This window comes from Motacilla alba, chromosome 10 (genome assembly GCF_015832195.1).
Source record: "Motacilla alba alba isolate MOTALB_02 chromosome 10, Motacilla_alba_V1.0_pri, whole genome shotgun sequence".
Lineage (NCBI taxonomy): Eukaryota > Metazoa > Chordata > Aves > Passeriformes > Motacillidae > Motacilla > Motacilla alba.
In genome coordinates, this window is record NC_052025.1 from 13,190,722 (window position 1) to 13,216,849 (window position 26,128).

At 51.7% G+C, this 26,128-nt stretch overlaps 1 protein-coding gene across 3 annotated transcripts; it reads left to right on the forward strand.

Moving 5' to 3' along the window:
• Positions 1–4,993: 4,993 nt before the first annotated feature.
• DET1 (DET1 partner of COP1 E3 ubiquitin ligase) lies at positions 4,994–18,541 on the forward strand. Of its 3 annotated transcripts, none has more exons than XM_038147061.1 (5): positions 4,994–5,382; positions 5,827–6,935; positions 10,002–10,192; positions 11,824–12,015; positions 12,316–12,463. In XM_038147061.1, exons 2-5 carry the CDS (start codon positions 5,853–5,855, stop codon positions 12,389–12,391), a joined length of 1,542 nt encoding a protein of 513 aa, XP_038002989.1. In that variant the 5' UTR covers positions 4,994–5,382; positions 5,827–5,852; the 3' UTR covers positions 12,392–12,463. The 3 variants fall into 3 exon arrangements, with proteins under 3 accessions (XP_038002989.1, XP_038002988.1, XP_038002987.1); XM_038147060.1 differs by lacking the exon at positions 12,316–12,463 and adding an exon at positions 15,787–18,541 and having other exon boundaries at positions 4,995–5,403; XM_038147059.1 differs by lacking the exon at positions 12,316–12,463 and adding an exon at positions 15,787–18,541 and having other exon boundaries at positions 4,996–5,382.
• Positions 18,542–26,128: the final 7,587 nt, after the last annotated feature.

Consider the following 26,128-nt stretch of genomic DNA (forward strand, 5'->3'; position numbering starts at 1 on the left):
TGGGAATGCCGGCTGGCAAGGGATGAAGACGCTGCAGACCCCCACACCTGCCAGGCAGGAGCATCCCAGCCCCTTCACGCAGGGAGGGACCTGCCACCTGCGGGGGTTTGTCGTCCCGGGGGGGTTCTCTTGCTCCGTCCAAGCTGGGGGCACCCATCCAGGCTTTGGGCTCCCGGGGGTCCCTTGAGGCTGCAGCCCTGAGCACTGCCAGCGGCGTCTGGGGCTGCAGCCCACCGGGGTCCAGCGGGACGGGGGGGCGCGGAGCGCAGCCTTACCTTGGAGGAGCCGCGACAGGGAAGGGACACGGGACCCAGCTCGGGACGCCCCGGTCCCGGGAGAGCTGCGGAGGTGGAGGCAGGGGATGCAGGGATGCGGTGACACGGACGGGCTGGGATGCGGCGGGTGGGTGGATGGATGGATGGATGGTTTGGGGGCTGCTCCCCGCTCTCAGGTGCGGAGACAATAGCCGGGGCTCCTGTTGCAGCTGCAGACTGTCTCTTTAAACCCCTCATCAGCCCACAGGTGGCCCTGTCACCACCGTGGTCATCCATGACGTCATCGGGAGGGAGGGAAGGGGAGGAGGAGGAGGAGGGGGGAGAAGCGCGGTCCCCCTCCACAGCAAAAGTCCCCGAGCGCCCATGGCAACAGATTGCAAATGTCACTGCGCATCAGCCGGGGGGAGGCTGCCGGGCTGCCCCCCACGGGCGGCACGGCGGGGGGACGGGGCTGTCACGCCACGGGTGGCACGGGGGGCACGGGGCTGTCACCCCCGCGGATGGCACGGGGCTGGGCAGAGCCGTCACCCTGTGGCGGTGTGTTGTTGTAGGGGACAGGGTTGTCACCCCACGGTGGCACGGCGGGGACAGGGTGGCTCTCCCGTGGCTGGTGGATGGGTGGGGACAGGGCTGTCGCCCGCACACGGACTGTCACGGCTTGTCCCCATGTCCCCTGTGGTCCTGATCCCTGGTCCCCAGCAGTGACACCCGCCCCCAGCCATCCCGCGGGCACCCCGAGAGGACCAAGGCACCCCAGTGAGCCCCATCTCCTGCCCCTCTGGTCCTGCCCGTGCTCTGCCCCTGCAAGGGGCTGTTCTGCAAAAGCCAGGGAAATTTTGGAGGGTGTTTAAAGCGGATTTTGCATTCAAGCAAAAGACAAGACGATGGTGTTGTGGAGTAAGAAAAGGGGGCCAAACCCTGAACCCATGCACCCCAGACTCGTGGACCACATCCCAGTGGCGGTGATTCCATGAACAGCCTCTAAAATGTGCCCAGTTCCGCTCCAAAATGAGCTTCTGACACCAGTTAAAACCAGAGCAAGGGATGTTTTGGTGACAGAGAAAGATTTTAGAGCTGTGAAGGTCCACCAGTGCTGCATCCTGCAAACTTGGCTTTGATGGAGCCTCATCCCAGTGAGACCTGCCCAGCGTGGGGAGAGGGAGGGCCCAAGTCCTGGCAGTGCTGGACGGGACCTGCTCACCCCTCTATGAAAACGTGTGAATGTGAACATGAATCCCCCTGCAATGGGAGCCCCAAGCTCTGCAAATGTGAATAAAGTCACTCCTCAGGCTTGGGGAAGAATCAAATATTTAATTACATCCTTGGTTTTTTTGAGGGATGAGATACACCCAAGAGCTCCTTCTGTTTCCTTTGGTCTTTTCTCACACCAACAAGAGTTTTCCCCCAGCTGGTTTCTGTAATGATCTTTAGGATGCTTCACCCTAAAAAGGACCCCATGGAGGCAGCCAGTTCCCACAGAACAGCCTCACTTGTCCCTGCACACCCTGGGGTTTGGGGAGCACCTCAGGCCTGCAGCATTCCTTCCCCACACCAGGACCCTGGGCAGACTTCACCATCTTATTTTACATATTAAGAAAAATAAAATAATTGGGGTCATTTTCTTTTCCCCTGCCCTCAGCTCGATGGAGAAGTCGACAGCCACCAAGCCCAGTGGCCATGAGAGGGGCTTGGCTCAGGGCCTGGAGGGTTTTCTTCCTCCATAAGCATCCCTGTGAGGACATGGTCCAAGTTTTGCCCCAGGGATTTTGGGCTGGGGGTTGTATCTGGCTGGGGCAGCCAGGATGGGAGCAGCTCACCCCTGCGACCTCCCCAGAACTGTTCTCTTCACACGCCCTCTCCAGTCCTGGGAAAGCAGCCACGGGATCCAGGGATGGGAAGCTCTTGAGAAACAGCCAAAGCAACAACAGCAGAAGGGTCCTTGATTGAGGAACAGGAAAAACATCCAAAGCAGCACAAATGAGCTGCATTATATTATTTTATTTTTTCTTTTTCTTTTTCTTTTTCTTTTTCTTTTTTTTTTTTTTTTTATTTTAACCCATCTGTTGGCTCTGGAGAAATCAGCTGGAGGTGGATGAGGTGGATGAGGTGGATGTGGCACTGGCAGGGCGCTGGTGGGGCTGGTGATGCCACGAAGGCACGGAGCATCTCTTTCCTTGGCACACTGCTGAAGGGACTCCCCCCGAAAGCAGCCCAGTGACATCCCCAGCCAAGGACCCCCAGAGGCCCTGCAAGGCTGGAGGAGCCCTGCAGCCCCCTGGGCCAGCCCCCAGCAACCCTCAGTGGCCCAGCAGCATCCACACCAGCCCCAATATCAGCGCTCTGGGCGTTAGGCTGGCCCTGGGGTGTCCCTCTGCACATCCTCTGGCCAGGGATGTGCAGAGGGACACCCCACCTGTGTCCCAGCACAGGAGGATGGGGACAGCCGTGTCACCCCCGTTGCTGTACCCCAAAAGGCCCCACAAAAGGCTGTAGGAGGTGGGAAATGTCCCAGGAGTCCCGAGCCCTCAGCTGCCACCTGGCTGGGGGTCTGGCACTGTGACCCCACATCTCCTGCCTACCCCCAGGCTGAGCTAAACCAGGGCTAACTTTGTCCCCAGCCTTGTGCCTGCACTGAGATTCATTGCACAAGAGTCCAGTCCCTGCCACTGGCTGGAACCGCCCCAGCGAGGGTCTTCCGACCCCTCCCCAGAGCAGGGAGGGGGCTGAGCTGTGAGCAGGTTGTGGGATGAAGTTCTCAGCTCTGGGAGCACCAGTTGCTGCTGCATCAGCGGCTCTGCTGTCCGGCGAGGAGCTGAGGTGCCTTTTGGGTGCCTGTGCCGCTTGTTTTCCAGCCAGCTGCTGTGTGGTTGGATGTTCTCCGGTATTTAGCTTGATCCTATTAAGGTGGATCTCAATTAATTAGGCAGGAGGCAGAGAGACAAAGAGGGACGCCGGGGCCATTCGTTCTAGTCTTGTCATCGCGCCCTCTGCCACCGGCGGCAGGGGGACAGCGGGCAGGGACGGGGTGAGGCTGCCGGGCACCAAACCTCTGCGGAACGGGAACGGGGCAGGCGGGCGGGGTGGCACGGGGGTCACCCCGAGGGTCCCCCAGCATCCCTCAGGCTGACATCCCCTATCCCCGCAGCAAGGCAGCCGGAGCCGCTCAGCTCTTACCCCTGGGGCGGTGGGGTCCTGCTCCGAGGCTGAGACCCTAAAGCATCCCATAAAACGCGGGGACTCAGCCGTGTGAGCTTTGCCGTGGCAAGGGCATCCCCGTTCCGTCCATCCATCCATCCATCCATCCATCCATCCATCCATCCATCCATCCATCCATCCATCCATCCATCCATCCATCCATCCATTCATCCATTCATCCAGGTGACACAGCCGGGTGCTGCTGTCACAGCCCCGAGGGAGCACAGCCGCGGGATGCAGGGATGGGATCCCCGGCTCCGCAGCACCCCGCCCTGAGCATCCTGCCCCGCTCCCGCTCCCCCGCCTGCCGCTGGAGTGGCTCCAAGAGCCCGGGCGGGGGCTCAGCCCCGGCGAGAGGCCGGCAAATGGATCTCAAGGGCCGCCTGGCATTCCCGCTTCCCTCCCTTTTGAAGGAAAGAGCCCCTCAGAGCTGCCCTCGACGCTAATGCACGGGGCGGAGGGGCGCTGCTAAAAGCCAAGGCCAGCAAAAGGCTCTCAAAGCCTTGGAAAGGCCCGAGAGGAGCCCGGGGGTGACCCCAGTCTCTGCACTCGGTGTTGGGGTGTACCCCAAAATGCTGGAGGGAGGTGTGATGTTCCCCTGAGGTGTCCCCGTGCTGGGGTACAGGGGGTGCAGGGAGCGTGTCAGAGCCTTCCTGGGGATGGAGGAGATGCTGCAGGCATGGAGGGGTTCAGGGGGTTCAGGGGCAGGGAGGGGGTGAAGGTTAACAGACTTGGGGATGGTGGATGGGTTTGCAGGGCGAGCTGGGATGAGGTGGCCGGGATGGAGGAGGGGTGCAGGGTGGGTCTGGGGGGTGCAGGATGGCAGCAGAGGGTGCAGGGTGGGTCTGGGGGGTGCAGGATGGCAGCAGAGGGTGCAGGGTGGGTCTGGGGGGGGTACAGGATGGCAGCAGAGGGTGCAGGGTGGGTCTGGGGGGGGTACAGGATGGCAGCAGAGGGTGCAGGGTGGGTGCAGGATGGATGAAGGCAGCGCTGGAGGCGCAGGGGGGTGCAGGATGGGTGCAGAATGTGTGCTGGGGTTCAGATAGGTGCAGGATGGGTTCTGGGGTGCAAGATGGATGCTGGGGATCCAGGATGGGTGCTGGGGGTCAGGGTGGGTGCAGGGGCATCAGGATGGGTGCTGGGGTTAAAGATGGATGCAGAATGGGTTTTGGGGTGCAGGGGTCAGGGTGTTGCAGGAGGTGCAGGGGGTCAGGGTGTTGCTGGGGGTCAGGGTGTTGCAGGGGGTCAGGGTGGATTTTGGGGTGCAGGGGGTCAGGGTGTTGCAGGGGGTCAGGGTGAATTTTGGGGTGCAGGGGGTCAGGGTGTTGCAGGGGGTCAGGGTGGATTTTGGGGTGCAGGGGTTCAGGGTGTTGCAGGGGGTCAGGGTGGATTTTGGGGTGCAGGGGGTCAGGGTGTTGCAGGGGGTCAGGGTGGATTTTGGGGCGCAGGGGGTCAGGGTGTTGCAGGGGGTCAGGGTGGATTTTGGGGTGCAGGGGGTCAGGGTGGGCGCGGGGGATGCCCGGTGCAGGGGTCCTCCCCGCCGCCAGGAGACGCGCCATGCCGTTAGCGGCACTCTGGCCCGCCAGGCCCCGTCTCTCTGGTGCAAAGGCCGGAAGCGGAAGTGCAGTGACGCCCTCCCGCCGCTGTGCCGTGGCGGAAAGATGGCGGCGGCCATGGCATGAACGGGACCCGGCGCGGCCCCGGCGTTGAGAGCGGCCGAGACCTCTCCCCGGTCCTAAACCAGCGCGTGGAACCACCGCGGCCCCCGGTCCCCCGTGTCCCTTTACCCCTCGGGCCAGCGGAAGATCCCGAATAGCTTTGGCGGGCGGGCCCGCAGCTGCCCCCGGGCTTCCTTGGAGCTCAGTCTCTCCTCAGCCCGGGGGACTGGAGCTCCTCGCTTCCCTCTCGGCAGGTGGGCCCGGACACATCGCGGGTGATTATTCCTCTGCCCCCTCGCCCTCAGCTCCCTTCGTTCTTTCCAAACTGTACCCTGCGCCTGCTGTTTGTCGGGTCTGCATTTATCCCTGGCTTCCTGGGCTCCCTTCCCGGTGTATGGAGGCTCCAGTTATTCCCTTGTGTCGAGCTGTGCCTGCGCCCTTTCCTGGCTCCCTCCTTCTCCTCCTGGTTCCCTGCTGTGTCTCTATTCAGCAGGCAGGACTGCCCTCGTTCTCCTGGTGCTTCCCACTGAGATCTTTCTCCCAGTGCCTCCCCCTGCTCCCCGTGTCCTCCCGTGTTATTCCCCCCTCCCTCTGTCCCTTTTAGCCCCCCCTCTGCTGGGTGCTGTGGGTCCACGTGAGCAGGCTCCCCGTACCCTGAATGCCACGCCGGTCCCATGGCACGTGCGCTGTCCCCGCAGGATGAAGATGAAGTAGAGCTCTGACCATGGACCATGAGGCCCCCACGATCAGGCCCCGGCGCATCCAGAACCAGAACGTCATCCACCGCCTGGAGCGCCGCCGGATCAGCTCGGGCAAGGCGGGCACCCACTGGCACCAAGTGCGCGTCTTCCACCAGAACGTCTTCCCCAACTTCACCGTGGTCAACGTGGAGAAGCCGCCCTGCTTTCTGCGCAAGTTCTCCCCCGACGGCCGCTACTTCATCGCCTTCTCCTCGGACCAGACCTCGCTGGAGATCTACGAGTACCAGGGCTGCCAGGCGGCCGAGGACCTCCTGCAGGGCTACGAGGGGGAGATCCTGGCCAACGGCAACGACCAGAGGTCTGTCAACATCCGCGGGCGGCTCTTCGAGCGCTTCTTCGTGCTGCTGCACATCACCAACGTGGCCTCCAACGGGGAGCACCTGAACCGGGAGTGCAGCCTGTTCACGGACGACTGCCGCTACGTCATCGTGGGCTCGGCCGCCTACCTGCCCGAGGAGCCGCACCCGCCCTTCTTCGAGGTGTACCGCAACAGCGAGTCCGTGACCCCCAACCCCCGCTCCCCGCTGGAGGACTACTCCCTGCACATCATCGACCTCCACACGGGCCGGCTGTGCGACACGCGCGCCTTCAAGTGCGACAAGGTCATCCTGTCGCACAACCAGGGGCTGTACCTGTACAAGAACATCCTGGCCATCCTCTCCGTGCAGCAGCAGACCATCCACGTCTTCCAGGTGACGCCCGAGGGGACGTTCATCGACGTGAGGACCATCGGCCGCTTCTGCTACGAGGACGATCTGCTGACGCTGTCTGCCGTGTACCCCGAGGTGCAGCGGGACACGCAGACGGGAATGGCCAACCCTTACAAGGAGCCCTTCATAAACTCCCTGAAGCACAGGCTGCTGGTGTACCTGTGGAGAAGGGCCGAGCAGGATGGAAGTGCTATAGCAAAAAGAAGGTTCTTCCAGTACTTCGACCAGCTGAGGCAGCTCCGCATGTGGAAGATGCAGCTCTTGGATGAGAACCATCTGTTTATCAAATACACGAGTGAGGACGTGGTCACGCTGCGGGTGACAGATCCTTCCCAGGTACAGAATCACACAGTGGTTTGGGCTGGAAGGGGCCTTAAACATCATCTAATTCCAGCTGCCCTGCTGGGGGTCCACTAGACCAGGTGGCTCAGATACTGCCTCCCTCTTCAGGCTGCTTTGGGACAAGTGCTCAAGAATTACAATGCTGTGAGCTGTTCCTCAATGAGCCTGTAAAGGTTATTTAGGATCCCTAGTACCTGAGTCTTTTTTGATGCCTGTGATATTGAATAATTTCTGTATCTTCTGTTTTCTTAATTTCATTGCTTGCTTCCTTCTCACCTGCAAAATGAGAAAGATCTGATGTGTAAGTTCCTTTCTCTAAGGATTGTTCCCCATACTCGCAGGTGCTGTTCAATCCTCTTTCCCTCCCCAAATCCCCAAATGAATTTAATTTTAGCTGATATTTTATATAGTCCATTTAAATTGCAGAGGTAGTCTCTCCCTTTTCTCATGTATCTTCAAGCATGTTTTTCAAATATAATAGTCTTCATTTTCCCCGGTACAATTACCATTTCTGTTCTGCCTACGTACTTAGTCTTTCAAGCTTCAGTAAGAGGTAGTATTTATGATCTCTCCAAATTGGAGTAGCAGCTTTTAGATCAGGCTAATGGGCCAATTGCTTCTCTTTTCAATTTATTACCAAAGAAGTTGAATTAGAGCAAATGTAGCTCAGTCAGTGCTGGGTCCCTCCAGATGTTTCACAACCCTGCATGTTGATCATCTCTTTTTACTGCTTTTAGAGTGGTTGGTCACGTTTTGAGCCCAGTGAAACTAAGAGATTTTTTTAAGTTAATTTTTATTCCTTTAATCAGCTTGGTTTTATTTTGTTGAAAGTATTTAGCAAGAATTTGTGATAATTCTCCAATGCAACATGTAGGTCTGATTGTTCCCCAGAGGTTTATTTTCTCTCATGCGCTTCTCTTCCCCACATCTTTGCCAGGACTTAGGTCCCAGAAGAAATAAACAGTAGCTCTTTGTGTATTGCTTTTGTCCACTTCTTCCTGGGATGTGACTCTGGTTGGTTTTGTTTTATTTTCCTCTTCTGTGGTGTTTGTTTGGGGGAGTTGTTTTGGGAGGAAATAGGTAAGGCTTTACCTAGTCCATGTTGCCCATTGGTGTAAAGCTGGATGTCTGTCTCAGAAATATGAAGGCTCTGTGGAAGTGGCCTGCAGGGTTCTGCTCGTGGCTGTGTCTGCAATGAGCTCCTGGCCCTGAGGTAAATGTTTGTGGCTGGCTCAGCTCTGCGCTCTGCTGTGGTTAATAGGGTTTAGTGCCTGGTTTGCTGCAGGGAGCTCTTGACTCTCTTCAGCCCAGGGTTACTTTAAGATGCAGTTTGTGGTTTGTTTGCAGTGTGCCTCAGGCGCTGGGTTTTGTGCTGGGGGAAAAGTGTCTCATTTCTCAGTTCTTCCCGAGATAATTCCAGATGTGGAGCAGTCTCCACAGACCTGTCTGAAGGTAGGCGTTGTGTTAGGGCTTCCTGAATAAAACTTGGCTCACAAAATAACTACAGCTCCCAGTTTTCTTCAGTCTGTCAGACAAAGAACACGAGGTTTCATCCAATTTCAGGATCCTTTCTTCCCTCTGGCTTCTCTGCCAAGAAGGTTGAGGAGTTGCTGTTCATGGTTGTGAGTTGTGTGTTTTTTGTCTGGGTCTGCACTGTTTCCTTTGATTTTTAAGAGTGTGCTCTGTATAGGTAGCCTGGGGGGTTGTTGCTACTGTAGGCTTGTGTTGATAGGCTTGACAGCATTGCTGTGTGGTTTTTTTGGCACTCAGCTGCTGCCTCCCATGCTGTGATGATGTTTTGGTGGCGTTACAGGTGCTGCAAAAGCAGTGAGGGTTTCCCTGCTCAGGGACATCCTGTAGACATCCTGTCCCCTCAGGGACATCCTGTCTCTATATAAACCTGGCAAAGGAACTTTTTTATTTAAAGTTAGAGGATACTCCCTGCAGTCTTCAGTGATTTAAATAGTTTTTCCTTCTGCTGTCTTCTCTTATTTTCTCTCTGTTCCAACCCTTTATTTCAGAAGGGCTTCCCTTTCCTCAGGCAGTAGTCTAGTGAGTAACCTCATCTTGTGTGTTTTGTTTGGACATGTGGGGGCTGGATTGTATTCTCATAGTTTATTTTGGGGCTGTAAAACAAACCTGGTATTTGCAGGTGAGTGGGGTGGGCAGAGTGCCTGCCATCATCCCTGAGCATTGTTTGGGAGCAGGAGGTGCAGCATTTAGGAATTGCCTCTATTGACAGAAGATTTAATCAGATGCCACGGGAATTAGTTCCCTTTGAAGAAGAGGACAAGTTCTTACTTTGGGGTGCCAGCACTCCTGTCTCTAATGAGAGCTACTTTTAATGACCAAGAATTAAATATGCCCTTTCCCAATGGGATGGGAATGTCATCTCCCTTTGATGTAGCTGTGCTGACACAACGTCACCTTCTTCCCAATTTCTTGCTCATTCGTTCCAGGATTCATTGCTATTGCCAGTCCACAGCATGGTACAAGGGCCATCTTGCACGAGAATGTCAGCATTAAGAAGTCATCAATGTCTTTCAGATTTTCATTTCTGTGTTGGCAAGGTACCTGGAGGGCACAGCTTTTTGTGGGCAGTGATGTAGAGCACAGTAGATAAAAAGGCTCATCTCTGTGTGATGCAGATATCAAAAAGGGGAAGAAAATAATATATCTACTCAGAGGTAAAAATAATTTAAGGTCAGCTAGCATTGGATCTGAAGTAATTTTTTCAGCAGGAATGAAAATTAAATTTGGCACTTGAGTAAGTGTTTTGTGTTTGATGGAGGACAGAGAAGAAGAGAAAACAGTACAGTTGCATCTCGTTTGAGTTGAAAAATTGGAAGCCCATTAAATTTTCTTAAATAATCACAGCTGAGAGGTGGATAATTGGGTACATGTTGAGGCATTCCAATAGGAGAATGGATTAGTGTGAGGATGTAGGATTCTCCTGTGCTGTGGAGAAATTTGGATAGGGTCTGTGGTGTGCTGTGAGGAGAAGGAAGGGACAGCTTCCCCACCTTTGCTCTCTTGGGTAACCTCTGCCTCTCTCCCCAGCCCTCGTTCTTCGTCGTGTACAACATGGTGACCACAGAGGTCATTGCCGTGTTTGAGAACACGTCCGATGAGCTGCTGGAGCTGTTTGAGAACTTCTGTGACCTCTTCAGGAATGCCACCCTGCACAGTGAGGCTGTTCAGTTCCCCTGCTCAGCTTCCAGCAACAACTTTGCGAGGCAGATCCAGCGCCGGTGAGCCATTCGGAGCATGCTTTATTCCGTATAGACACACGCTCAGCCCCGTCCGCTGAAGGCCAGTATCAAATGCCAACCTGAGAAAACCACTTCCTTTGGCCCCCTTTGCCAGGTGGTGCAACGGTCAGGACTGTACATGGGTCATCTTGCAGCCTGATGCATCTGATTTTGTATTCCACAGCATTTACCTTGTTAGAGGAAGGAACAAAAGCAGTTCCAAACTGCTGCTTAGAAGAAAGGAAAGGAATTTTGAGAGAGAGATGTTTCTGTCTCTCCTTGAGCAGTAATCGTTTTGGAGGTTATTAAAGTGTTACTGCCCAGTAGCTTTGGTCCCTGAAAATAGGATTTGTCAAGATGCTGGCATGATCCAGTTGTGTGTATTTTGCCAAGTGACATTCTCTGAATTTAGTGTGTACCATACTGTGTTCTGTAGCATTTCCTCAACATCAGTCACCAGCTCGTGGTTCTCATCACTGTACTAGGAGAAGGGAAACTCATCTGATTAGATCTGTTGTGAAAGCTGAACAAAATACCAAAATAACATGGGTTTCTAGAATATGCTTTAACAGTCAGATGTGGTTTTAATGAGGCAGAGTGTGTTATTTCTCCAGGAAAATTTTGTTGTGACTCAGGGTGTTTTGTTCTTCCAGTGGCTTGTTTCTCATCATCCAAAGTACTTGCCATCCACTTATGGGCATCAAGCTTCTGTTGACTTTAGGCTGATGTCACATTAGTCTGACAAAACTGACTATGTCTGTAACTTTCTAGAGCAACCTGTCAGGAAATCCATAATGCTTAATGGGAGAGAGAATGAGAGGACTCACCGAAGACTCATGAAGAACAACTTCTGCCTTTTGTTAAAGTGGAGAGGAGAGTCTTTTTATCCCCTTGCTGCAAGGGGCTGTAACAGGAGTGTTGTAATTTCTACAGCAAAGTACCATAAAGCATAGTCCACAGTGAGCTGGCTTCTGGCTGAGTGTTTACCCTCCTTATTGTCCCTGCAGCTGATCTGACTGTTCTTGCACATGTAAAGTTACAAATTTTACTTGGAAAGAGAAATCCAGCCTGTGTTAATCTCTCCACCAGGAAGAACTTGCAGCTCACTGTAGTTTCTGGAGAGCTTTATGCCCCTCATCAAGGTTCTCCTTCATCTAAGGTTTCTCCCTTTATGCATTTCAAACAATGGGTGGAGAGAGGAGGATTGTCAAGCCAACGTTAAGGGCTCAACTGTTACTGTGAAAGCCCCCTGGCTTTTGCTCATGCTGTTTCCAGGCTTCATGGTAAAACTTGGATTGACTGATAAGCTGCTAATCCATCTCTCCCTGTATCTGATCCTGTTCATTTCCCGTACTGCAGAGCAGCTGGGTCCAGACATTGTGGGTAGGCACATTCTTCTCCTTCTGTCACTCTGGACATTCTGAGTGAGACAGTAATGATAAGGGAGGATGAAAAGGTTAGCAGAACTGGTTGATGTTTGAATCACTGTGATACATCTTTGGAAATGAGCTGTTTTAGTTCTTACTCTGCAGCTGTTTACTTTCCCTGTCAGTTTTCCTGCTTAGTTTGTTTAAGATGTGCTGTTCAGCTGTGGCCTTGGTGAACAAAAGGTGTCTCTTGGTTTGCTGCAGGTTCAAGGACACGATTGTGAACGCCAAGTATGGAGGGCACACGGAGGCCGTGCGGCGGCTGCTGGGGCAGCTCCCCATCAGCGCCCAGTCCTACAGCGGCAGCCCCTACCTCGACCTGTCCCTTTTCAGCTACGATGACAAGTGGGTGTCAGTCATGGAGCGGCCCAAGACCTGCGGTGATCACCCCATAAGGTATGGGGAGCTGTGTGTGAGGAGAGAGTGCAAGGAGTCACTGTAAATCTCCTCTGCCATGGGGCGTCAAGCGTGCAGAATAGGGAGTAGATGGAAGCCTTTCTCTTAGGAAATCCTTTCACCAGAGGATTTATTTCCGCAGTCCCACAAAACTTGGCCTCTCTCCCTTACAGTAATGTGGATGTGTGGGAGGGCTCTTCATGTTTCCTTGCTGTGCTGCTCTGCTCTGGGGAGGGTTTGGGTGGTGAAGTCTCAGCCTTTTCCATATGAATGGTCTTGTTCCTCCTCCTCTTCTTGCAGTGCTGCCGCTGTGTTTGGGTTGCAGAGTGATACAGCTCTGATGTCTGCTTTCCTATGCTGGAAGGATCCTCTCTGAGCATGTGGGTTTAGTTGGCAAGGATTGTCTGGTTTGTCCTGTGAATAAAATAGTATCTGGGCTAGGTGTTACTCAGAAAGCTTGTGGTATTGACTGAGCTGTTTTCAGACTTCCCTTGTTTACTGTTCTCACCCTGGGAGCTGTACTCCTTGTCATACTCCCTTCTCTCTGTGATCTGTAGGAAATTTCTGTCTGTAGTAGGAATTTTAGTCAGGTGCCAGGGCCATTCTGTGCCTCTTCTGTCTGAGTCTCCAGTGCTGGCAGAGGGAGTAAGTCTGAGCTTGAGAATAAAGAGGTTTGCAATGCTTCTTAAAGAAATATCAGGACTGTTTATTTCTTTTTGTTGGCTGCAGCCATGGCTGCAAGAGGTAGTGGTTAAAAATCCAACATCTCCATCTTGACAGGCTCAAAGAGCCCGAGTTATCCAGGCAGAATAGTCTTTCTGCTCCTGGTACTGCAGAAGCAAACCTATGCTCTGAAAACAAAGAGAGCCTTCAGTGCCTGAGTGCTTTGTTTAGTGACTGCACACATGTTGGGAGCTCAGGCAGCCTAGGGAGCTCATTCTGGACTGCTTCCCAACTTTATTTTCATCAATGCATTCTCAAAAAGTGGTTTCATGTCTCCCCTGGCCCTGACTCAGGTGGCGGGGAACTTCTGATTATTCCTGCGCTCTCAATTCCCAAATTATGTATATTTAATTGATTCTTCTGCCTGTATGATTTGGTTTGATCTCCAGCTTCCGTGTTATCTGCAAAGAAAGCCTGCCCTTTTCCCCCTTGCCATGCTTGACGTTGGGAGAACTTGCAGGGTGGCAGTTGTCTGCCAGCGCCAACCTGCGCCGGGCTCCCGCAGACAAAAGGCAGCAGAACCGCAGTCATGTGCTGCGGTGGAGTCTTTGTAGTAAACAAAGCCAAGTGCCACCTTCCCTCCCTCCCCTGAGCAAACCAGCGTTTCAGAGCCAGAGCTTTTAAAGCTCAAAGCTGTGCAGAGTCAATTAGGACTTGAATAGAGCCTCGGAGCAGTGGGGCTCCTGGTTTTTTGGAAAGTAAGCAGAAGATGAGGCGCTAACCTTAACCATTCAGTAGCTGCTGTGGTTCTCACATGCAAAACAAAGGGATTAATAAAATAATGCCAGCTGCCTGTTGGGGTTAGAGGGCTTGGAAATGAGGGACCACAGGATTTGTAATGTAAGTCCTGTAATTGTCTGGAATGGAAAACCCTTCAGTAGCTGAGGTTGTTATAATCTGTGTGCAGTTTCCTGGCGCGTTGTGTGAGCTAGGAAGGCTTCCAGACCTTTTCCACATCAATTCAATATTTCTGTGCACTGTGTTCTTTTAACCCTTAGTGCTTTTCTGCATCCCAGAAGGTTCAATTCTGCCTGCTTAAGAGACTGGTGGTTGTTTGCTGTCAGGTGGGAAGGACTTCAGGTTCCCCATCACTCACCACCACCTTCCAGTCTCTTTTCAGGAGGCCTGAAGAGATATTCAATGGGTGAAATGATGGCACTTGAGGGAAGAGGCTCTAACACAGCTCTACCTATAGCAGGGGGTCTCTAAAATCCATCTAGATGGCTAATAAGGAGCCATTTAACTAAAGAATTGGTCTGCAGATAAATCTTCCATTTTCCTACGGTTTGAAAAGGCTGGTCTTGCTGTTTCTGTTGACATACAATTTTATATTGCAGTGCTTAATTTATCCCTAGAATGAGAGCCCATGGAAATGGCTTCTGATTGCAGAGCACTTTTAAAAATACATTTAAAAATACCAAACTGAGCACATCTTTTAAGATTACAGGGAGCTTCATCTTGAGTAGTAAATTGTTGTGAACTGGGGGAGAGAGGAACAGATGGGGGACTGTGCTTTATTTAAAGAATGACCCTCTGCATACCCAGCCTTGTGTAGGAGGGAAAGGGCTTTTTGAAAAGCCAAATACCAAGATTGTGACTCTCTTGCTGGGCTCTTGTGTGCAATTTTCAGGCAGGGCTGGCTGGCACTTTGATTCAGAGGAAGGGAGAGGAGAGTGGCCCTCCAGGAAGAACATGAGGTTCTCAATAGGCTGTGTTGTTAAAATGTGGAGTATGTCTGCTCCTGAAACAGCATCGCTGGTATCTGTCATCATCCGTTCTTCCAGGCTGAGAGCTGAGTGCATCGTATTGCTGGCGGGGGGGAGATGTGCTCAGACATTAAAAGCATTCTTGGAGTTAAAATCAGAGGAAAATGCAAAATACCCGCATGCACTAAGTGTTGGTGGAAAAGAAAACAGCTGGGAGGCATAATGGCAATTCTGTGCCTGAAGCTGGAAGAGGTCTAATGAAAATGGTCTAACAAACAGAGGCAGCTTCAGAGGGAGGACTTGAGCTAGAGCCCAGCTACCTGGTGAAGGTACCACATCCAGAAACCTCCACCACTACAACCCAGAAGCCTTCTCCAAAGTCTTGGGGAGGGTGGGATCCTCACAGAGATCCTCATCCACTGTGAGGATCCTGTGTTCTGACAGCAGCAGAGGACAGTGGTGTTACCTGGGCTTATGTCAGTTACGCAGAGTGTGCAGGGGAGGTTCAAGAAGCAAAGCGCTTCCCTGGACTCACCTGTCTCTTCAGTGCTGTTTGTCTCATCCCCCTGAAAGTGTTCCCTCTGTGCTGGAGCTGTGTTCCAGAGCTCACCTGTTTGGAGATGCATATGAGCTTGACCCACAGGCAGGTATGTGGGGGACAGCAGAAGGCCATAAGGTTTTCCTTGACCTTTGCCTTTGCTGTGGTTGTTGAATCCAATTCATCAGGTACCTCCTGCACAGCCTATCTCATTAATGCTTTGTTGGTGGCAATCTAAAAGGAATTGCAAAGCCTTGCTTGAGCTGTACACTAAAACATGGCACCCTTGAGCAGGATTGGAGCGACTTCCTTGACTGAACAGGGAGATAGCAGGCACAAGGACAGCAGTGTAAATCCTTCACTGGCAGTACCACGAGGAGGAAAGGGTGGCCTGACACTCTCAGTGAAGGCCATTGCTAAGGGAAGGGAGCTCGGTTCTGTGCAGTATATCTGCCTTGGGGATCAAGGGAGCAGCTTCCATTCAGAGAGGATACAGAGCCAGCACAGGTGGGGCCTGAACCAAACTGACTCCCTCTTGTGAAGTCAGCTTTGTCCATCAAAGTGACAGGCAGAGTTCTCTCATTGCTGATAATAAAATAAAAGTGATGTTTTTCCAGACAGTGGAAAACAACTGCCCTGAGAGGGACTTCCCTGCGAAGCCAAGAGCCAGGCACCCAGCTAAGGACCTTCTGCTCCTCAGGGAGCACCACAGCTCGAACAAGGCTCTTGTCTCTGTGTGCAAAGAGCCCAGATGGCGAAGTCAATAGTCGGGAACAGCCATAATTGACTTTCTCTTCCTTTCAGATTTTACGCTCGTGACTCTGGCCTGCTGAAGTTTGAGATCCAGGCGGGCCTCCTGGGGCGCCCCATCAATCACACGGTGCGGCGCCTGGTGGCCTTCACCTTCCACCCCTTCGAGCCCTTCGCCATCTCGGTGCAGCGCACCAACGCCGAGTACGTGGTGAACTTCCACATGAGGCACAGCTGCACCTAGAGGCACTCGGGGCTGCTCTCCTTGGTGTGGGCCTCTTCCTCAGGTGCACCAAAGCCAGGCGCTCACGCCCTCTGGGAAACCAAACCGTCGCTCCTGGAAAGAAGCCTCACCTGAGAGCTCCTGCCAGCGGCATCTCGCAGGGCCCTCAGCCTCAGCTGTGGAAAGCTGATCCACCCCAGTTATGGGGGTGGGGGGGCTTCTTCTGACCCTGTTTGTACTGCGGAGATCCCCCCGCTGTCCTTCCCTGCTCCTGTTGGTAAACAAAACATAGCTGAGGTTCCTTTCCTGGTTTCCCAGAAACATGGCTGTTTTCTATCCTGCTGTGGGTCTTAGGATGGCAGAGATGGAGCTTTGCATCACACTTGTGGAGCGCTCCTTTCTGCACTGGTGCTCTTCTACTGTGTTGGACATATGACCCGTCACAGAGGGAAGGGATGGGAGCCATGGGCAGGGCTTGGATTCAGCTACCCTTGTTTGTATCTTCAGAATTGCTAGGGAAATGAAATGCTGCTCTCATCCACACAATCTACTCATGTCATTTTAGTATGCAAGAGATCTGGAAAAAAAGGTGTGAGAAATCACTACAGTTGAGAGACATGAGGTGTGTTCCTTACCCTTATGCAAGTCACTTAATCTTTGTGCCTTAGTAAAAGCTCCTAAGTGAGAGGTGGTGTTGCACCAGCAGGCCAGGGCAGCTGGTTGTGTCTGTAACACACGAGGAAGTGGGTGCAGGAGGAAGATGGGTGTCTGGGAAGGGTGTGGGGAGCAACAGCAGTCCTTGGTCACGTCAGAAGGACTTTTCTGCAGCATGGGGGTTATCCTCATGGCCATCTGCAGGTTCTGCTGCTGAGAAGAGGGACACCCAGCTGCTGGCACCCTCCTGTGTGTTGGAGCACCAGCATGAAAAATGAGTAGGATTTGCCCAGGAACAAGGGTGGAGACCTGAATTCATGTTCACTGCTGTGGATGGGCAGTCTGGAGATGAACTTGTTGACTTAGGTTGCTTACCTCTGTCAGTTTGATACACTGTTCTCTGTGAGAACTCAGATGCTGTTTCCAGGCTTCAGAGCACAGCTGGCCAGTGTGGCAGTGTTGGCTGGACCACGGCAGTGTTTCTGCTGCTGATAAATTAAGCTCCTGGATGTAATTACCTGCCACTGTGGGCTGGTGAGGATGCTGGCTTGCCCTTCTCTCTTAAAAATGGAGTTTTTGGTTGTAGGCCAGCATTTGGGGGATTTTTACACGAGGGCTGGTTTATGACTGCTGCCAGGCAGCACAACCATCCCAGCATCACCATGTGCTCCATCAGAAGCTGGAGCCTGTTCTTGTCCCATTCCTTTAGGAGGTACAGTGGGGGCAATAGAAAATTGGTGCTAATACATAGGACACCCTCTCCATTAAAGGACCCTGTGGGTGTCTTAATTGGACCAAAATGAGCTGTATTGTGTTGTGGCCACATGCCTGTGAAGAGGAGTGATGGAGTCATGCGTTCATTTTGCCGGTGATGCACTGGAGAAGAGCTGTGTGGGTGGGGGCGCCTGCTCATGGTATGAGTGGTGGACCTCAAAGTTAAGGGTGTCCTGGGGTCCTTGAATCAGCCTTCACTCTCTGCCTCACTCTACTTCTCTCCTGGCCTTGCTAAACATTATTTCTAGGCAAGACATTGCATTTCACTGCTCTTTTCGTGGTGTTTGCACTGTTGGTGTCTCAGGTCTGTCAGGAGTGCCGGCGGGTCAGGAGACTTAACAGAGGAGGTGTCAGTGCTTTAGCTGCAGGTTCCTCTCATCTAATAACACTATTTGTCAAGGTTTTAGGGTTTTATCCTGTGATCTGTTCCTCAAACATTCAATTAAAGCTCCAAGTGGAGAATCGTTTGCACACTGTAGATCATGGGTTTACCTCCCTCTGCACCGCTCTCGCAGCTGTTCGCACTTCAGTATGAGACATTTTTTTTCCCCCAAGCTTCCAGCTGCTCCATCTGAGACTCTGTTTACTCCTTGGTGTCACAGCCTCAGGAAGTCAGTGCTTACTAAATTAGCTGTCAGAACTCCACTGAAATTCTTTTTTCAGTGGCAAAAAATATAAACTTCAGCATTTCTGTAGTAGGGGCTTTTGCCAAATTCAGGCTTCCCTGTGTGAAGCAGAGAGTGTGGCATGGATTGTTGGACTTGGGGCTGAGAAAGAGATCTGTTCTTAGCTCTGCTATTAAATTCTGAGGCTGGGGGCAAATCTCTTCCTTCTCCAGCTGGTGTTTTCTTCTCCATAAATGAGGCCAAAAACATATTTTCAGCTTTTGTAAAACACTTTGAGATTCATGGATAAAAAGTGCTGGGTAAGTGCTAAGTATTTTCTTATTATGTTTGCCGACAAACTGATCATACTGGGTACTAATTGCCTTGGAGTAGCATAGCAGATCCTCTGGTCTTGGCTGCTGCATTTTATATCAGCAACAGAGTTAATTTTGTTACAGAAATGTATGGAAAGAAAAGTCTCTCATGCTTGAAATTTTGATGCTTTTATTTAAGAAACAAAAAGTGTGTGTGGTGGGGAGGGGTGGGAGAAAAGGGGAAATATTTTCTACCTGATATTTTTCCTTGGTTAGGGCAAAGATTTGTTAGCAACACAAGACAAAACCAGAATAAACAGAATTTGCTTTAAAAGTCTGATTTATTGTCTTTGTTTTCCAAAAATCTGAATGATATAGATGGGAATTCCTTCTCTAAGAAGAGATGGCAGGGCCTTGGACTGTGCAGACATATCCCATGGGAGCTTGCTGCCTCTTCCTGCCACTTGGAGTACAAGTGTCCTTAAGAATGTTCCCACCTGAGGCATTTCTGTAGTTCCTGCAGATTTCTCAAATGCTTGTCTACATGAACTAATGCTGGAAGAGGAATTCTTGGTTACATTTTTCCCTTTGCATATTATTACTAGCCCGGCTTGTGCTCAGGGACTCTTCCTTTATTTTATTTTCAGCATTTATCTAACTTTTTGGTCACTTTCTGCATGATCAAGGGATGAAAGCTTGTTGTGGTTTCACCCCAGCTGGCAGCTCAGCCCCACAGAGCCACTTGCTCACTCCCTCACTGCTGGGATTGGGAGAGTAAAAGTGAGAAGACTTGTGGGTTGAGATAAAATCTGATTAATGGGTAAAGCAAAAGCCACATGCAAGCAAAGCAAAACAAGGAATTAATTCCCGCTTCACATGGTCTGGCAGGTGTTTAGCCATCTCCAGGAAAGAGGGTTCCTTCCCCTGTAACTAACCCAGCCAAAACCAGCGCAAAGCTGAACACACCTTGCTTGGCAGAGCAGCCTGTCCACTGCTCTTAGGCCGGGCTGAGGCACTCAGATTTTCCATGTGCTGCTCCCTGCCTCTTTGCAGAACAGTCTGGCTGAGAACTCTGCAGCAACCCTGTTTGTGTCAGTTCCTCTAACCACCTGCATCTTGAGCATGAAAGTGATTTTCCTTTGAACCTTTCCTCCATTTCTGAGATGCTTTCCTGTGCAGACCTTGAGCACACCAGAAAGCTCTTGAGCCCGTGGCTTTTCAGATAGGCACTAAGTGAGGAGGAGATGCTTGAGCTGGAAACCGTGTTTGACTGGCAGTGAAATCCCATCTTTTGTTACTTCTTGTGCTGCCTTTGCTTTAAGAAAATAAAAGTAGTGAAAGCAGGACAGCTGCATTATTTCTTGTATAAAAGGCATTAGACTGCAAGGCACAGAAATCCCATTAGAGTCAAAGGTATGGATAGGTTTAAGATGTGTCCCTGCTAAAGACTCCTATCAATTAACCTTCCAGTGCTCATGGCTGGCCCTGATTTAGCTGCCTGTGTGTACTGAAAGGACCTTCCTTTGCTCAGGTGCTGCATCTATTAAGCTCTTCCCTTGGTCATTTTGACCCAGCTAGAAGACTCAGATTTCTGATGCTTTAAGAAATCCCTTTGTTTTTCTTCTTTATGATCGGTCTGGCTGCTTTTCTGCCAGCTTTGCCTGAAAGGATCTCTTAGGGCTGTGGGCAGAGAGATGGTAAAGGCATAGCAATGAGACATGTGGCCCTCTCACAGCTGTTGTCCTTCTGGGAGCCTTTATCAGATAGGTACATGCTGCAGAGCAAATGGATGTCCTATGGACAATGGAACAGGATTTTGTGGGTTTACTTCATCCTTGCTACGCAAGTTTCAGAGTCTGTGTCCTTGATGGGCCTGAATCTTGTGCTTCCTTGTCTTATTACATGATTATAAAAGCTTTACTGGTAAAATAACCCTGCCGAGGGGGAGTGGTGAAATGGCTTATTATTTTTAATTGTTTTCCTTGCTCCCCACCTTTCTGCTTGGCACCAGCCTCACCCCCATGCACCTTTTACTCCCTCACCCAGGGTAAGGGTTCAGCCTGGGGTTAGGGTTCCAAAAACCACACAGCCCAGAGCTCCAGGCACACTGCAGCTGCAAAAGGCATACTGCCTAGGCTGGACCCTAACCCTAGAAGAGCAGTAAAAGCAGCCTTGGGCTAAGGCTGGTTCAAAGGAGAAAGCTGTGGAGGAAGCCATGTTGTGGCAGTTCTATGTTCCCCTTTTGCAGCTGCAGTGTGCCTGGAGCTCTGGGCTTTATGGTTTTCGGAACCCTAACCCTAGGTGAAACCCTAACTCTTGGTGGAACCCTGACCCTAGTTGAGGGAGTAAAAGGTGCATGGGGGTGAGGCTGGTGCCAAGGTGCCAGGCTGTGTGCTGAGCTGTGTAGTGCAGTTCCAGCCTCCTGCTGACTCAGGCAGCCCCAGCCCCTGCTAAAGCTGTTTGCTGATGATGGTTCTGATGTGATTTTGTTTCTCTTGGGGAAGGTCTGTACTTACTCTGTAAGGAAATAAATTCTCAGAAAAATACTGATGTGGGAAAAACACTGAATGGGACCTTTTTTTCTTTAATGATGTTTTGACATAAAAATACTACAGTTTTAAAGTAGCAATTTGGAAGCTGGTAATTCATGGCCAACTGCTGTGGTCTTGTATGTGAGGAGATCTGGAAAGTGACACATTGCCCTTGGTTCTGGCTACTCAGGGCTGTGCTGCAGCATCTGGGTAACTGTGGGTCCTCACTTGACTAATGAGTTGAGGACACTTATGGAGGAATGTGATGGGATGGCTCGTGGATGCCCAGGGCCCTTAAATGACACTACCAATTCCCCAGCATTTGTTGCATTCTGCTTTGTCCAGGTATGAACTGGACAACTCCTCCTTTGGAGGAATTAATTTTCTGTGGATGACAAAACTAGTTTGAGTTCCATCTTTTTAAAGCCAGGAACGTGTTATTTCTACTTTCCGTGGCTGTCTTCTTCCCTTCTACCCAGCAGCTTTGCAAAATGCCAAATGTAGTCCTGAGCAGCCCTGGTTTTGCCCAGAGGACTCCCTAAGCCCCTGTTTTTGGCAGTGAATTGTCCCTCTGAAAGCTGCTGTTGCACAAGTTCATCCTTCCCTCTGCCAGTGTCCTTCCTCTATCCAGGTGTGTTGCAACACCATCAGGTATGGAGGCAGAAGGGTAGAGAGAGAGTTGGGTAGAGAGTTGGGTGGCTGAGCACGGTGTCACTGTCCCAGTGCCCGACTGGCCACCCTGGATGGGGCAGGTGAGGGTGCACTGGCAGCGCTGACATCAGCCCTGGGGCTGCTGGAGCTGGGATGTGTGGGATCAGTTGCTTGAGGGGCTTGGAGGGGTGAGAACCAGGCAGGTGGCAGGGAAGCCCTGCCAGGGCCATCTGGCTGCTGTTGGATGGGATTTTAGGGCGTTGTTAAGAGCGGTGGGCAGCGCTGCATCCCTGTGAGTGCCTGCTCGCTGCCGCTGAGCTGGTCATTTGATAGCTCCTCGGTGCTCCTCGGAGGCCTAAAATGGAGCAGTGCCGGATTAGATGTACCCAGTGCCCTTGGTGAGCTCCGCGGAGATACGATCCTCGCCCTCCCGCCTCCGACCTGCTGGCGCCCAGTGCCGTCACCACAGCAACGGGGAGAAGCAGCCCATCCGCATGGAAACGGCCTTGCTGTGCCCGCCAGCCGCCTGGGGAAAGCGCTTCAAATGGCCAGCTCCGAAAGGTGAGGGGCACCAGCACCTCTGTGGCGACCAGCAGGCAGCCTTGGCCCGAGCTGCGGGGCTGCACACACGTCCTGTGGGTTACTGCAGTGCTGGCACTGTCCCTGCACGTGGGACTCCCATCCCAGAGCACTGGCACTGCCCCAGTGCAGAGCCAGCACGTGCTCTGTTGTCTCTGACCGTGATGGATAATTTTCATTGCTGCTGCCCTATTTTTTGGAGGCTGGTTCTGAAGTCAGGGTAAGGTCCAGATTATCCGTGCTGATACCTGCAGCAGCGTAGGTAGGTCACTGATTCACCCCTGACTGGTTAGTACTTAATGCTTGTAAAATCCCTCTTTGTAAGGGAAAAGGAGCAACTGGCAGCTAAACAGGGTCTCCTGTAACATAGGACAGACGAATGTCATCTCGACAGCATGATAGTGCAGTGCAGCCTGTCTGGCTTTGGGCAGCAAAGTCTGAGTTAATCTCTCCTCATCCTGCCTCCTACCCCTTAAATCCCCCATCGGCTGCTTCCCCAGAGAGGGCTCAGGCTTGAAGGTGATGTTGGTGCTGATCTGCTGGCTCTGATAAGAGCTGCGGAGAGCAGCTCTGTTGTGCAGCTGCTTCTGGCCAAGCAGGGTTTGTTCCAGTTTTACACTGGCCCTTTGGTGACTGTGCCTCTTGGCTGCAGGATCACTTGGAAAGGGATCTCCCCAGGCAGCATCACTTCTTTGGACAAATTTTGGTAAACAGGGTTGGTTTTACAACCATGTCCAGGGACAGATTGTCCCAGAGCATCTCCCAGTGCTGGAGAAAGCTGCTTTCCAGCCATCAGCCTTACTAAGAAGTCCACAGGGCTGGGCAGTCTACAGTAATTTGCATTTCTTGGTCAGTTTGACCCTGGCAGGTCAGGAAATTGCTATTTCTGTGGATTTGGCAGGAGTAAAATGAAAGGCAGGGCCCAGATCTTGCCAAGGGACTGTGTGAGAGCCTGGCTGGCAGTTAGGAGAGCAAGGTCTGTGCCTGCAGGCTGGTGCATGAAGAGATGAGTCCTATTTCCCCTCACCTTGGGACCTGCAGAGGGGGCAGAGGATGGGAGACTGGTGGGTGAAATATGTCGTTCTGCCTGCGGCCCCAAGTTTTATTTGTTACCTGGAGCCCTGTGTGGGTGGGAAGCCTGGCCTGCTGCTGTGCAGAGGAGCCCCTTGTGCCCAATCCTTTCTCCCTTCTGCTTACTGTTTTTTAGAAAAACAAGCAGTGAGGTTGCTACTGGAAGCAGCTTTCCCAAGCAATGGCTGTTAGGACTCCGGAGCTGCTGAGATGTTTGGGTCCAGGTGCACAGCCTCCGCTCAGTAGATGTGGGCACAAGAGGAAGGTTATGGACTCTGGAGAAATTAGAGGACCCTGCCAAGTGGCACTAGTGCAGGGGAAGCTTGGAGAACTCAGCAGAGGAGGTGTGAGTGGTTTCAAAAAAAAAACAAATAACATCGAGGCTTGTCTCCCCTCTACATCTCCCCAAGAGGACCCTGCAGTCCCGCTTCACCATCAGTGTGGGGACTTGGATGCTCTTAGGCTGTTCATTAGTAAAACCTCTGAGCAGTTCCTACTGCCATCGAGTACCCATTAATGCCTCTTCAGGGAGAGGAGAACATCGGGAAAGCAGAAAACCAATCCGAGGGCCCTTTATCTCCTTTTGGTCTGAGAGGTCATGGGCTGAGGTTGGAAGGAAAGAGGGGCCAGGTGGGGATGCTAGGCATGAAAGCAGCACCGTGATTATCTGCCGAAGTCTGAGTGCAAAAACATAACCCGATTCGAACTGTTACTTCTTCAAAACTCCCGGGGGTGCTTTAGGGTTATAAACACCTACTCAGTGACCTTCTTTGTGCACATCTCGAGCCAGGTATTCCCACACCAGAGGGAAAGCCAGCAAAACCTGCACAGATGTCTTTAGCAGCTGCAGCCGGGCTGCCGTAAGCCACCCCTGCTGCTACAGTTTATTAGCACTGCAGGGTCTGTCCCCTTCTCCCCCTTCTCCTTGCCTGCTTGTGTGTACAGTCAGCTGTTAAAGGACACTGGCATCACTTTATGGTTTAATTGAATCTCACAAAGGGATCCAAATTGGCTGCCTGACTCTTGTCACTGAGATGCTCACGGAAGAAATAGTAAATCACCAATTCAGCAGATAAAGCTGCAGCTCTGGGCAGAAGGTCCTTGTTGCTGGGGATAGGGAAGTAATTCCTCTTTGCAGAATAAAACACTATTAGGGAGATGGCTGAGGGCTATTTTTCCAGGCCACCAGGTGCCATCCCAGGTCCAAAGGGTAACTGAGTTAGACTAACTCCCCAAGGTAGTATGGCACTCAGTAAGGGGTAAACAGACCTGAGGCAGCATTTTATCTGTAAATCAGGAGACTGTTCTGTGTTTTACATAGGGATTTACAGGGATACAATGGAGAGAGGTCCATGTGACTGTTTATTTAGAAAGGAAGGCAGAATCCCAGGAAAGGCCAGGGATGATGCTTTGCAGCCAGCAGCAATTTCTGAGATTGTTTCTCAGAAAAAGTCATCTTTGAGTGTAAGGAATCAAAAGTTAGGAGGGAATGGAGAGCAAAATGTCCAAAAGCAACAGGAAAGCCCAGAGGGAGAGGATATGACCCTAATGAGAGTGCTAATGCTGTGGCCATGCTACTGATAAATAAAGTAATTGCTGCTCAGGAGGAATGTGAGCCAGTAGAAAACAGCTTTCCACCCAGATGCCAAGAAAAGCAATTAGAACTCGTAAACACCAGTGGCTGACTAAAACCAGGCCCTTAATTAATAGTTTCATTTGAAGGGTAAGGAAATCGTTAAGCACTATTGGTGTCTATTAATTCCCTGCAACACAAACCACAATAGCGTTTTAAGCCTTCTTCCACTGTACAGTGTGTGCAGGAAAGAGCACCCCAGCCCTTGCTTTGTGCAGCTGTGCTCCCTGGCCTCCCTGACTGCCCCAGAGCCCGGGAATGATGTGCTGCAGGATAAACAGCTCAGACTGTGCACTAAGTTAGGACGTGGTTTTGGGAGTGCTCCATCAGGGCAGGAGAGAAGGTGGATGGAAAATGTGATTTCAATAAAAGCTGTACAACTGAAGCACTGTGCTGGGGAGTTCCGAGTACAGGGAGCTGGGGGTCAGGAAGATTTGCATCACTCTGTACAGATCCCAGCCACTGAGCCATGGAGAACAGCATCAGCCTCTTCTGTCCTGCACAGAGGCTGCTACCAGACTGTCAGTCAAAGGAAGGAGTGGGGGTAGCTACCAGAAATGGGCAGGGCAGGGAGGGACACAAAGCTTCCCACTGTAAAGCAGTGGTGCTCCACTGGCAGACCTCCTAAAACCTTCACAAATACCCAGAAACCTTAAGGTGTGGCCTTTACAGAGGACACAGCCTTGATTTTAAGTGTGGGTAAGATGAAGATTTATTGTTGTTTTCTGACTCTCGATTCACACACACACACTCTTTCCTGAATTCCAGGAGGACCACAGATCTCTTCACAATTTTACTTTTCAATTTGTTCTACCATCTTCATGTGACTTGGGCACCTCTGCATTGATGCAATGAACAGGCTGTAGTAGAAAACAGCAGTGTTTGGTCTTCTGTGTGTTAGACAAACCTGCTAGCACAGCCTGGTGCCCCTCCTTTGTCAGGCTGGTTGCTGTGCTGGGCACAGACACCAGCCCAGCCTTGCTGTAACCACATCACACACCCCTTTACCAGCCAGCTGACTGCATACTCAGAGAGTTCATCTTGGCAGTTTATGGCTGACCTGCTATCTTCTTCTTAAAAAGCAGAATATTAAGTCCCTACTGCAGCTGTATTTCTGGAGTGAGGGGGAAACTCTTCTAGTGTGGCAAACATCTATGGAAGAGCGTCTCTTCCTCACTGTCAAATCTGTGACAGCTCAAGGAACTTCCCTTTAAGATCACCTAGCCTCCCTTCAAATTCAGAGAGTTGGACTAAAGTAGATTTGTCTGAATCTTGTTTTCTCCTGTCAAATGCAACTCAACAGGCTTTTCTAAGCAGAGTGATTTCTTTCAAAACCTGCTGTATGCCATTCAGCCCCATGA